Source organism: Glycine soja, chromosome 11 (assembly GCF_004193775.1).
Source record: "Glycine soja cultivar W05 chromosome 11, ASM419377v2, whole genome shotgun sequence".
In the NCBI taxonomy this organism is placed as follows: domain Eukaryota; kingdom Viridiplantae; phylum Streptophyta; class Magnoliopsida; order Fabales; family Fabaceae; genus Glycine; species Glycine soja.
The window spans coordinates 28538760-28552951 of record NC_041012.1 but is presented as its reverse complement, the minus strand read 5'-3'; the positions used below and the strand labels follow the sequence as shown (position 1 = coordinate 28552951).

General features: G+C 31.1%; 1 protein-coding gene across 1 annotated transcript; it reads left to right on the top strand.

The window, feature by feature from the left end:
* Nucleotides 1–9587: 9587 nt before the first annotated feature.
* LOC114373129 (mitochondrial import receptor subunit TOM9-2-like) lies at nucleotides 9588–10053 on the top strand (the record flags this gene model as incomplete). Its single annotated transcript, XM_028330668.1, has 1 exon — nucleotides 9588–10053. A coding segment is annotated over one exon (303 nt), but the record flags the coding sequence as incomplete, so codon positions are not given.
* Nucleotides 10054–14192: the final 4139 nt, after the last annotated feature.

The following is a 14192-nucleotide window of genomic DNA, read 5'->3' as shown; positions in this document are numbered from 1 at the left end:
TATGGGATGTTGTTAGGTTGGACAACTGCTGTCAGACTTGGTTGTCCCATATGTATGGAATGATCAAAGGCATTCACAACATTAAATTTTCCCAAGGTCTGCTATTTTGATTGTCATCGCCAATTTCTTCCACTTAATCATGCATATAGGAGGAATAAAAAGTCATTCAAGAAGGGTCGGGTTGAGACCTCACCCCGTCCTCCACGTTTTTCTAGTCTTGACGTTTGAAATAGAGTTTCACATTTACCACTCTGCCTTGAGTCGCAAGAAGAAAAATATTTTCCTGGTTATGGTGTTGAACATAATTGGAAGAAACAAAGTATATTTTGGTTGTTGCCATATTGGAAAACACAGCTTCTGCGTCATAACATTGATGTCATGCACACAAAGAGAAATGTGTGTATGAATGTCTTTAACATTGTGATGGACATCAATGACAAAAGTAAGGATACACACAATGCTTGAATTGATTTAGCAGAAATATGTAATCGGAAGGAGCTTGAGTTGGTAGATGTTGGTCGTGGAAAATTATTTAAACCAAAGGCAGCTTATGCAATGACCAAATCTGAGAGACTCGCTGTTATTAAATGGGTCAAAGAACTAAAGTTATTAGATGGCTATGCCTCCAATTTAGGTTGGTGTGTGGATCTTAACAAAGGAAAAATTCATGGAATGAAAACTCATGATTGTCATGTTTTCATGCAATGGTTGCTTCTAATTTCATTTGACTCATTAGCAAAACCTATTTGGAAGCCACTTGTTGAACTTAGCCAATTTTTCAGAGAACTAACTTTGACAACATTAAATGTTGAACAACTAAGAGTTATGGAAAATAACATACCTGTGTTGTTGTGTAAGTTAGAACAAATATTTCCACCAAGCTTCTTTGATTCAATGGAGCATCTTCTAGTCCATTTACCTTATGAGGCAAGACTTGGTGGTCCAGTCCAATATCGTTGGATGTATCCTTTTGAGAGGTATAAAATGAGTAATAATTTATACACCACTGCATTATATATATAATCATTTTTTTAAAAAAAAATACTTATTCATATTAATTTTAGGTTTTTACACTCCCTCAAAAATAAAGTCAAGAATAAGGCTAGAGTTGAGGGATCAATTTGTGAAGCGTACTTAGTGGAGGAGACATCTACCTTTGCCTTGTTTTACTATCTTGATCAAATTGCAATGAGAAGGACTAGGATGCCTTGAAATGTTGATGTGGATGAAGGTTCTTCATCTTCTCCTCCTATATCAATTTTCAATTACCCAGGAAGAATGAGTGGTAAATCCAAAACATAATTTTTGGACCAAGTTGATCTTCATGTTGCTCACTTGTATGTTCTTCAAAATTGTCCAGAGGTTGAGCCATATTTAGAGTGAGATGATTTTAATACTTTTATAACTCTAATTAATATTTTAATGATGTTATGTTGTGTACTTTGAGTAATTTGTTTTCTCCTTTCCAGTATTTATGAGAATTTTTTGAGGGAGCTGAATCCCACTACTTCAGATGCTCAACTTGACCAAGACATTTCATCCAACTTTCCTACACAGTTCAAGCAATATGTAGGTTAACACCTTATATATTATTCGAATAATATTTCTTCCATAATGATATAATGTTATATATGGCATTAATTGTTAAATTTTTTAGGTTATAAATCCAGAAAATAATATTCAAGATTCAATGTTGGTTAATTTGGCATGGGGACCTAAGAGAAAAAGTTGAGTCACGGCCTATCTACGTTATAAATGGATACAAATTTCAAACAGTTAGTTGGAATGAAGGCATGAATTCTTCTAATTATGGTGTTCACGTACGGGGAACTGATGGTCAACTAGAATCTAATTTTTATGGAATGTTGTCTGATATTATTCAATTGGAGTATACTGACATCCCATTGATAAAGTTAGTTCTATTCAAGTGTGATTGGTTTGATAATACTCCTTATATAGGGACATGAGTAGATAAAAAGTATCAGATTGATGAAGTAAGACAATAAAAAAGATATACTAAAGCATATGACCCATTCATATTTACATAACATGCAGAACAAGTTTATTACACAACATATCCCAAGGGACATCGAGGATGGTTAGCCGTAATGAAGACAAAAGCTCGCAACATAAACACTAACAATATAGTAAGTGAAACTAAGCAAAGGGCTCCATACCAAGATGATGAGCTTGTAGAGCTTCAAGAAGTGTTGGAAGTTAACCCTGATGTCATTAATGAGTCTCTTGCAGATGTTGATGGAGGTGGAGAAGAGATAGATGCAAGTTTACTCAAACAACTAGACTTGGTTGAACTAGATGAGGATGAATGCATATTAAGTGAGAATGACATTGAGAGTGATTTTGATGATATAGATACTTCTTAGGTAACTCATACATTAAAGTTGATTGCATGTCTTATGTTCATTGTGTATTTGTGTGTGTGTGTGTGTGTGTATTTTTACATTTGTATGACTGTGATTTGTAATAATTATTACTTTTACTCTTGTAGTGCATATGAAAGAGAAGATAAGTGACCTATTTTGATGTAGAAAACATTTTTATGTGAGTTTTCATTAACAAGTTGGATTTATTTGTTTACTAAAGTGTATTACTTGTGGTACTTCACTTTTTATTTATTGTTCTTAAATATATTGCATGCCTTATGTTCATTGTGTGTGTGTGTGTGTGTATTTACATTTGTATGACTATGATTTGTAATAATTATTACTTTTACTCTTGCAGTGAATATGAAAGAGAAGATAAGTGACCTATTTTGGTGTAGAAAACATGTTTCTGTGAGTTTTCATTAACAAGTTGGATTTATTTGTTTACTAAAGTGTATTGTTTGTGGTACTTCATTTTTTATTTATTTGTTCTTAAATATCATATATATATATATATATTTGTGTGTGCATGTGTAACAAAATCAAACATGCAGATGGCAGACAGAGGTAGAGGTGGTGGTCGTAGAACGTGGTTTTAGTTTGGGAGCTCCAATTACCACCAACCCTTCCCCCTCATCCATTCACATATCAACCTTAAAGTCGATGATTCATGTCGTTGCACAAACTCCAAACACACTTCCTATATCTCAAGACCAACCAAATACTACCTTTGTAAGGGAGTCAATTCCCACTACCCCTGTTAGAGATGCTTCATCTTCAGCACTAGATGATTCTCTTACACCTGAGTACCCACCAGATCCAAATTGTGAACATATTGTTGATCAAAGGCCTTTCATCCGTGCATATAAAGGAGTGCATTTTATTTAACTATTAATTTTTCTTAAAATGTTTTTTAAATGTGGTATTGACAATATCTTTGTACATAGGCAACCAACATATGGGTGTTCTAATATCATATCAAATATCATTAAGGCAAAATTTGATGAACCAACTACAAGTTGGTTAAAGGTGTCAGTTGACCTTCGCGATAGGTGGTTTGGAGAGTTTAAGGTAACTTGAATTATGGTTTAATTTAAAATTTATTGTTTCTTGTATCATTTCTAATTTAGTTCTTGTTTCCTATTTTATGCAGAAAGAGTATAGGTGGCACCCACAAGAAGAGCGAGCCATTAAAGTTGACCTTCACGATAAGTGGTTTTGGATGAACATTGGGGTTCTACAAATTTCCTAAACAAGAGCTCCACTACCAAGGCGAATCGATCTGTTGATAGAGGAGCCTCAGCATACTGTGGTGGTTCCATATCTATTACAGCTCACTTTGAAAAGCTGGTAATTTCACTTTATATATATATATATATATATATGTACCTCATTGATTTTCAATTCAATGTAATTAATTAAATGTTTTACAATTTTAACTTCTTAAATTTATGTAGTCAAAGGAGTTTCAAAGACCACCAACTGCTTGGGAGGTGATGGAGAAAACTAAGAAATTGAAGTCGGGAGAATGGGTCAATGACAAGTCCCGCGAATTTGCTGTAAGTTGTTTCTTCTAATCCTATCACTTTATTTGATATATAGTGGCTGATATTATAAATGAACTCTTACCTTTGGTTAATATCTCTTGAACCTATTTACACATCTTGATTTGCTTTTCTTTAGCTAGTGTTAAATGTTTATGATTGGCTAGTATAAACTTTGAAGCCTACTATAGTAGATTAAAGTCAATTTTTTTCCTGTATTAGTGATGATTTTCTTGAATATTAATCCTTATATATATACATATTTAACAATTTATCTTCATACCTCACTTTATATTGAAGGAGAAATATCAACATCGTCGAGATGAAATCTTACAACATTCGATAGAGGAAGGCACATCTACATAGAATTCCCCTAACACTGCTACTTCTGTTAATGATAATGAAATATATTTGAATGTTGTTGGAGGTCCAAATTACAAGGGGAACATGTACGGGCTAGGTACTTTGAGCAAAAGGTTTAGTTGCTCAAAAATCAGCTCCATCTACTTCTATTGCTCCTGTGGAAGACCAAATAGAGGAAATGCGTGAGACAATTAATAAATTGAATGTTGAGCTTTTGGAAAAGGCAAATAAGGAGAAGACACTTAAGGAAAAGATATTGTAGATGATGGAGAATCATGACCACCAAAGTCAAGAGATGCGACAATAGATGCAAGAACAAAATGAGCAAATTCGTCAACTAAATGAGCAAATGCAGCGTATATACTACAACACTTGCATATTCAGTCTATCATACCAGCTCCTAGTCTATCGCCTACCATAGCAGATGGAACAGAGCACCATGCTAATGATGCTCAGGTTGATCGTCCTTATGACATGGGAAATAATCATTGACTCTTGGTTATTGTTTACTTTAGTTTGATTAAGCCATGTTAGTTATGAATTTGAAATTTATTAAACTTTTATGTTGCATTTGATTAAACTTTGAAAACTTTGAATTTGCGCTTAATCAATCTTTAAAATAGAACTTTGTTATTAGATATATTTACTCATTATGCATATCCACTTTTATTTATAAGTTTGATTATACAATTTAATTAAAATTTATGTTTACAGTCGATGATTATTAAGTAGGTCAAAATGTAACAATGGAAAACAAAGCATACAACATATTTTCATTTAGCGACCAAATTTGCAACCAAAATGCATTCTAATTAAATTTAATATTAAATAGCGACCGAATTAGCAACCGAAATGCATTGAACTCTGAAATAAATTATATACTAGCGACCTAATTAGCGACCAAAATATATTTTAATGTATTTTATTGCAAATTTAGCCACCGAATTCGCGACCGAAGGTAATTTTTTAATTTTATTTTAAAATTAAATATTCAATAGCGACCGAAATAGCTATCGAACACCTCCTGAATTTATTTTATATTTAAAATTATTTATACAATAGCGTCTGAAGTAACGACCGAATATTGTTTGTTTTTATTCTATATTTAAAATTTAATTACTTATTAGCGACCAAATTAGTGACCAACTATTTCAGTTGCAGAACTGGTCCTAAGCAAAATAACAACTAAATACACATTGACCGAAATCATTATTTTTTTGTGACTATTTCAGTCGCTAAATAGCAGCCGAAAATAAATTCGTTTATAATGGACTTAGCAACTAGGGTTTTTGTGACGTGGTTATTTCAGTCGCTATTTCGGTGACTAACAATTATAGTGCCCGAATTTAATGATTTAGCGATAGAATGGTTCGGTTGCTAAATCATGATTTTTTAGTAGTGCTTGTTTACGATCAATCACAAAATGTCCTGCCTTAAATTTTTCTATAGAATCATAAGTTCTTAGTTTCTTTTGGAAAACCCACTTACAACCTATACTTTTACAATCAGGGAAAGATCAGTTAGAAATCGAGTTTGATTAGTTTTAAGAGAACTCATTTTTTTATCAATAGCTTTTTTCCAAAATGGTGCATCAATAGACCTCATGGACTCTCCATAAGAACAAAATTCAGAACCAAAATCCTTAACTTTTTTAGATCTTTTACTCCTCCTAGGTTCTAAAACAATGTCCATATTAGCATTATTGCAAGATGATAAATTAGAATAAGAAGTATCACAAATAGGTTTAGACAATTTATTTTCAAAGAAAGTGGCATCTCTAGATTCCATGATAGTACTATTAGAAATTTTAAACACTTCAGAATTAACAACCAAGAATCTATAAGTAGTATTATGCAAAAAATATCCAACAAAAACACAATCAATAGTTTTTGGTTCAATTTTTCTTTTCTTATCAATAGGGATGTTAACCTTTGCAAGATACCCCCACACTTTAAGATATTTCAGATTCGGTTCTCTTTTTCTCCATAACTCATAAGGGGTTTTTCAAAATTTTTATAAGGAATCCTATTAAGAATATGACATGCAGAATATAAAGCTTCACCCCAAATATTTTTAGGCAAACCAAAACTTACAAGCATAGCATTCACCATATCAAGCAAGATACGATTCTTTCTTTCCGCAATACCATTAGATTGAGGAGCACACGGAGATGTCACTTCATGAATAATATCACGCATTTCACAAAAAGTACTCATATCTAAAGATGTGTATTCTCCACCTCTATCAGAACGCAAAATTTTAATTTTTCTTTCTAATTGATTTTCTACTTCTGTTTTATATACTTTGAACTTACAAACAACTCACTTTTGTGATTAACTAAATACACATAGAAATATTTGGAGAAATCATCAATGAAAGTAATAAAGTATCACAAATGTAGCCTTTACTAATAAAAACACCATCTCTAGTAATAACAACTCTATTGGACTTAAAAGCAACCTTGTACCCTTGTTGGACTAACAAAGAAGTACTTATTAAATTTTTCCTAATATCATAAATGTGATAAATTCCATCTAAAACAAGAAAATTCCCTAAAGATAGCTCTAGCTTCACTTGACCTTCTCCTAACACATGTGCCATACTCCTACTCCCTATGCTCACAATAGTGTGCTTGATTTTTGATATAAAGAAAATAACTTTTTTATTAGCACACACATGAACATTGGCCTCAGAGTCTATAAACCAATCATTTGAGTTAAGAACACAATTTAACTCAGGGCTAGTGACATGGTACCTATTAGATGGGGAATCAGAGGCAACACCAATGGTAACAACATTAGCCTGAGGTTTAGGGAAAGACATAGGTTGGTGATGGCATTGAAAATAGTTCTTGGCCAAATGATTAGCTTGCCCATAAACAAACCAAAAAAATTCATTCCCCAGATTTGTATCCTTAGGCTTATTGTTGTTATTAAAAGCATTGTTATTATTTTTAGAAAAGAAGGCTTTCTACTAGACTTATTTTTGTCAAACCCATGTTCCTTGAAGGACTTAGAGAAAGGCTTACTAGAGCTCTCAACAAGATAGGCCTTAGAATGAGAATCAAATTTTTGCAAATATTTTTGAGAAAAATGATGTTTATCCTTAATATGGAGACAAACAAGCAAATAATCCTAGGTGAAACCCTAATGTTTACGTTTCGGACTTTGAGCAAAATCAGCACGTGAAGGAGAAAATTTTGAAATCATGAAAGCCACAAGCATAATGTCAGACAAAATAATTCATTTCAATTTCATGTCATAAACAATGTTTTCAAATTCATGGATCTAATCTGAAATAGATTTTCCGTCAACCATTTGAAACTTATTAATTTTTTCACAAGAGTATCGACTTAAACCGTTTTCACCAAATCCATATTTCAATTCAAGTGCTTCCCGTAACTCAACATAAGTTTTACACTATTAAAACAATGAGTTTTAACATCATCCTATTAACATTGGTTATTTGAAAATTGATGTCGTTAAGAACTTACAACATCAGTTTTTAAATAATCGATGTTAAAACTGAATTTAGTGTGATTTTAACCTCGGTTATTTGAAGCCGATGTTGTAAGTGCTTAACGATATCAATTTTCAAATAACCGATATTAAAATAATTCAATTTTAACATCGGTTATTTGAAAACTGATGTTGTAAGTGCTTAATGACATCAGTTTTCAAATAACCGATGTTAATATAAACTATTTTTTTAATTATTTATATATTTTTAAAAAATAATATATTGAGTCATTAATTATATTTTAATTAAAAAATATAATAATTAATAAATAATAATAAATTCAAAAGGTAAACATTTAAAAATTAAACTAAATTTTTAAAATGAATTTCATAATTTTAATTTTATTATTTCATGATTATCCTTTAAATATAACACACATTTATATAAATTATTTGATATTAGTTCATTTGAAAATAAAAAAAAACTATTTTTAATAATAGAGTTTAACTTCTATAGAATTTTTATAGAATGTTGGTAAAAACAATTATATCGTGAAAAAATTAAAATTTATTATTAATATATTTTATTTAATTATTATAAAAATAAAAAAAATTAGTTTTTTTCTTCTTAAAAAGGTAAATGGAGAATATTGTTTAAAAATTCTATGAAATCCTACTATATTTATATTATCGTATTATCTTTAAATTTAAAGTAAATTAAAATATTTGTATATATTAATTTGATTTATTAAAAATATATGTTACAGTGGTTTAATTTAAATAATTAAATAATTATAGTTATCTGGTATATTTGTAGGATTTTAAAAAAATGATATTTTTATTATTTTTAAACAAATTTTTCAGAACAAAAATAAAAATATTTTCATGAGACACGAAAATTATGTTTTAAGTCTTTAAATTTAGAGTTAATTATAATCCACATGTAATTTGTTTTTATTACATTTGTTATTTTTTTATTATTTTTAACCTCATTTGTTAATTATGTGAATTTTTTGTTAATAAATTTAATAAAAAAAATTATTTAAGAAAGAAGAAACAAAGAAAAAAATTATATTTAAATAGTGATGAATTTTTTTTGTCAAAAGTTATTTTAATACTCAATTAAATATATTTTTTTAGATTTACTTAATAAAACTTTAAATTTTAATTCAGTTCATTGAAATTTAATATAAATAATTTTACAAACATATACTCTAAAACAACCATTTTAATGTAGAATAGTAATATATTAAAGTATAAAAAAATAAAAAAGATGTAGTAATAAAATATCACTACAAGAAAAATGACATATGCCTATGGAGACTTTTGCCTACAGACATCAATTATTAGGTAAAAATAAAAAATACTTATGCCTACACTTGTTTATCATAGGTAAAATGTAAAAATTTGTACCTACTATTATTTGGTATAGGTAAAACTCAAAATAATTTTTACTTACAAATACAAAGTGTAGGTAAAATCTCATAAAATTTAAAAAATTAAAACTTACAAATACAAAGTGTAGGTAAAATCTCATAAAATAAATACATATTAAAACAAATATTTTTGTTTAAATATAAATGTTATCTAACATGCACCAAATATTTGATTAGACGATTGAAATAGTGCGGCGATATATTTTTTTAAAGAAACAACAAGAAATATAAATTACAATTTGGCATGAAATCACATGGTAATAATAGTAGTATCCACGTCACTATAGGGTATAAGAAGGGTATAAGGAGAAGCGAAGAGTAGTGACTAGTGAGTGCTATAGAATTAGGGTGAGAAGAATAGAACAAAATCGCCAAGAACCCTAATTGATTGATTGATTCATTTTCATTCCAATGGCATCCCGAAGAGGTGGAGTCTCACTCCCAGACAAACTTAGCAACAACTCAAGCTCCATCCTCACGAAGATCTCGCGCTCCTCCATCGTCACCCGCAACAAGGAAGCTGCCGATGATGCCGCATTCATCACCAAGAAACTCCTCCGCAGCATTGGCAAGGCCGCGTGGATCACCGGCACCACCTTCCTCGTCCTTGTTGTTCCTCTCATCGTCGAGATTGACTGCGAGCAGCAGCTCAACGACCTCGAGCTCCAGCAGGCCAACCTCCTCGGCACCCCCGCCCCCAAATAAAATTTGAGGTTTTCTCTCTAATATGATGTTCCCTTTTTGGACACTCTGCTATATGAACTTCTACTTCTAGGGTTTCCGCTTGCTATAATTTTTTTTTACCGTTTCTAGATTTTTGATTATAAAAACCTTACTGTGAGGAGGAGTTTTGTGTATTCTTACGATTAATATATGTCATCAGTTGTTAAAACGCAAGTTGTTGAGTGTAATTTACCTGCTATTTATTAATACCCTGTTTGTATTGTATCTTTCTCTATCAACATAAACTTCTGCGCTTTACTTTTTAGGTAGGTAGGTTAAAATTTTAAAAAATACAAACCTTTTTTTAGGTATATAAAATTTTAAGAACAAAAATATGCTCCTTGTATGCTGGGCTTTGGTGTATTTGGCTAGAATCAAATGTAAACACACCCAAAAATTTTAAGGCTAGAATATATCCTAATATTATTAATGATGATAATAAGTCTGGGGCTTATGTCAACAACCCATGACCTGCCATTGAATGCTCTTCATACCTTGAGGGTGTTAGATCTATCAAATAATCAATTATCTGGGGAACTTCCTCATCTTAAGAATTTGGCAAACCTTCAAGTTCTTAACTTGGAAAACAACACATTTGGACCTCATTTTCCTTCTCTCCCCACCAAGTTGGTTTCCCTTGTGCTTAGAAATAATAGCTTCAGGTTAAGTGTCCCTTCTAATTTAAGTTCTTTCTATCTGCTCCAAAGGCTAGACCTTTCATTGAATAGCAAGCGTGTTGTGAGGGCATCAACAAGGTCCATAATAGAACATGTATCATCAGCAAACACATCAAAACTTCTCACAGATGCAAGTAAATCCTCAAATCTTTTGCCTTATTGGTTCAAAAGTCTTATTTTGAAACATGAGAATTTGTGTTCAAGTTTTTGGTTTAAGGGCTAAAACATAATTCTGAGAATATGTTGTTTTGTCTAGCTGTATATGTATCAACGTATGCAAAAAAAAAAAAAATATTGAATTTAGAGTAGGAGACATTTCAAGTTTTATTTCTATGACTATAATAGATTAGATCTAATAAAATAAGTGCACATCTATTGTGCTAAAGTGCAGAATGTATCATAGAAATCAAGGAATTAGAGCATGTCACTCACAACCTTCATTTCTATTAATTATTACATGTCACATATAGTCATTTTATATTCTTTGTTTGCAGGGTATATATTAGAAACAATGAAGATGGGAGCCAACCTTCCTGCTTATAGGACCTTTGCTTTGGATGAACCTAAGGAAGCTACAAAAAATTTTGATGAATCATCTTTCACAAGTGAAGGCCCACATGGTTAGGTATGTACTAGAGATTATTAAGGTTGACAGAATCATATATATAGTTACCTACCAAATGCTTGATGCCCTAACCTATAGAACTGTAATTTTGTGATGGCTCCCACTTGACTCTAGATACTCCATACTAGAACAAATATGTCAATAATCTGGAATGCCTGGTGCGTGCTCTGAGGCCTGATAATGTCGTTGTTGAGCTCTGCAGAAGCAGGTCAGCACAAGCACTCATACTACATTATTATTCATTTTCATTGTTGACCTTTGCATAACCCTTTTTGTTTTTCTTGTTTACAAGTTATTCAATTAAAAGAAAATGTCAAAGGTTGAGGTAAAAACCGATCATTATTGTAAAAAAGAAATCATTTTCATGAGAATATGAGATATCTATTCATAATGAACTCATTTCCTACCCTTAAAGTTTGCTTAAAACATCAGAATTTAACTTTATGGGAAATAAAATTGGCTTAAAACATATAAGAATGTCAAAGAGTGTAGTTGATGAAGTCATTTCCTACCCTTAAATTGATTTTCAAGAAAGTCATTCATTTTATGAGGAAAGAACAGTAAGTAGAAAAAAGTACTCTATAATTTACAAGAAACTTCGTCATTGACATGATTTGATAAGCTGAAGTATATATTGAATAGAAGGCAAAAGTCTTTTTCAGTGGAGACAGCTAAGCCCAAGAAAGTTAAAGTTATTCCTCCTTTCAGGCACTTGCTTTCAAAGCTGCCAACATGGTCTCTAATCTGAAAGCAGCCACCAAGAGTTTCAAATCGGATGCATTGCTTGGAGAAGGAGGTTTCGGAAAAGTATACAAAGGATGGTTGGATGAGAAGGCACTGGCACTGACAAAAGCTGGTTTTGGAATCATGGTTGCTATTAAGAAATTGAATCCCAAAAGTATGTAGGGCCTTCGAGAGTGGCAGGTTAGTTAGTAATTTTTTCATTAATCACTCACTTCCAACTGCGTATTGTTTTTTCATTATTTAATTTTAGACTAAGATTCGTAAACAAACTTACACTTAGCCATTATATATTACTATATACAGCCCTCAAGTATGTATATATTTTGCATATATAGAACCTTAGTAGTTAACATCATGGAGACACACCTCTTCTTCTTCCATGGTTGCAGTATTTCTTTTAGACTTTTTATTGTGAAGATTGGAAAAGATCATTAGATATATCAAACTATCATTCACTTTGCCTCTTCTTATAGAATGCAAAAAGAAAATCATTATTTAAGTGGAGGTATATGTTTTTTATAAGCGACATATATAATTAATTAGATAGAAACAGATTACAAGAATGGTTTTCAATAATTATAAAAGTAATTTTGACAAAAAGATTATATAAATTATTAACAAATTTAATATTATTAACCAAATTAAATAAATACTTATAAATTGGTTTGAATGGTCTAATTTATAAGACTAGATGGAAAATATTTTCTTTGACTTTTAAATAGATAGGTAAACAGAAATAAAAAATACTCATTGACAAATGAACAGATAAAAAAAAGGAAAGAATATTATAATCATAAGATTCCCAAAACTAAACTGCTCCCGATCATAGGCACAGTGGAAAATGCTTATACTTATTCAAAAGAGTGGAGTTGGGGGTATTGACTCATAACATTTATTCATATGAAAGTAATAATGGAATGGGAAACAAATAGCTCCACGCCTTCACGGTAGCTTCTTTTGTTCACGCTTTGTGCTATTAACTCTGGTTCAACGGAAAGAAAATGGAAAGGAGAGAAAAATTAGAATGAAAGAAAAATTCAAATTTTTATTTGTATTTTCTCTTTAATTAAATAAAATATATTTTTATTATTAGTTTCTTTGTCTTTTTTTTTTGGAAAGAGAAGGGAGAAAATCCTATGAAAACAAATTATTCGTAAATGGGGATCGAGGGTAGAGACTTCCATTAGAAAGGTGAAAGACCCTTCTTTATTTTTATTTTACGTGAAGGAAGGGTCCCTTTTTAAGAACTAGAGTTTTTCGATTCAATTAATTGAATTAGCTTGAGTTATACAATGAGAAAAATGAGAAATGTTATCAATATGCTCTTTACTCATTATTTTTAACAACGTTATCCTAGCTGCTTGCTATTGTTTTGTTTTGCTTACATCCCTTGAATTTGTGTTAAGATTATCCTCAGCTGTAAACGATTGCTCCAAAGTGTGATATTGCATACATCGATATACTTCTTAAAAATGCTAGCCTTATTTTTGTTCTTCAAAAAATTTAGCCTTAACCACAAATAGCAATGGCAAAATGGAATTGTTCGCACTATTTTTTTTCGTTTTACCTCTCCTTTTTGTGCGTTAATGTGGAGAGGGCCAAGAACGAAAGAAATGATGTTTTAATAGATATAGTTTTAAAATAATAGTTAAGAAAGGAAATGATGCCACAAATAAAAAAATAAATAAATAAAGAAAGCAGTACCCCTTACTTTTCGGATACTTTTCATTGCAAATTTTCCGGCCTCGTGAGATGGCCCATCACTGAGTTTCTTGGGCCTTAGTGGAAGCAGATTTGTGTAGTATGATTACTGTTGTTTCTGGAAATGATCAGCGCGAGGGAAGTGGTAGTGTCGTGGCTGTGCTAGAAAGTATGGGTAGCAAAGGATCGGTGGTAGTGAATGAGACTCTCGTCAAGAAGAGTACCAGTTGCATGTTTAACTCTGGGGATGAGGTGGTTTTTGGTTTGCTGGGGAATCATTCTTATGTATCTTTTTTACTTCTTTTGCATTCTTATGATATCAGACATTAAATAGTAATTATGCTTATATGATTTACAATTTTATATTAAGTGGTTTTCTTTCATGATAGTATGCTGATTTTAATTTATCATTTCATCTATACTTGGTGTATAGATTGATTTAAAAATTTAGATACAACAACAATGTCAATGAACAACTACAAACAACAATTAGAAACTGCTCTTCTATATAGCATTACTGCTCTCCTATATCTTTTC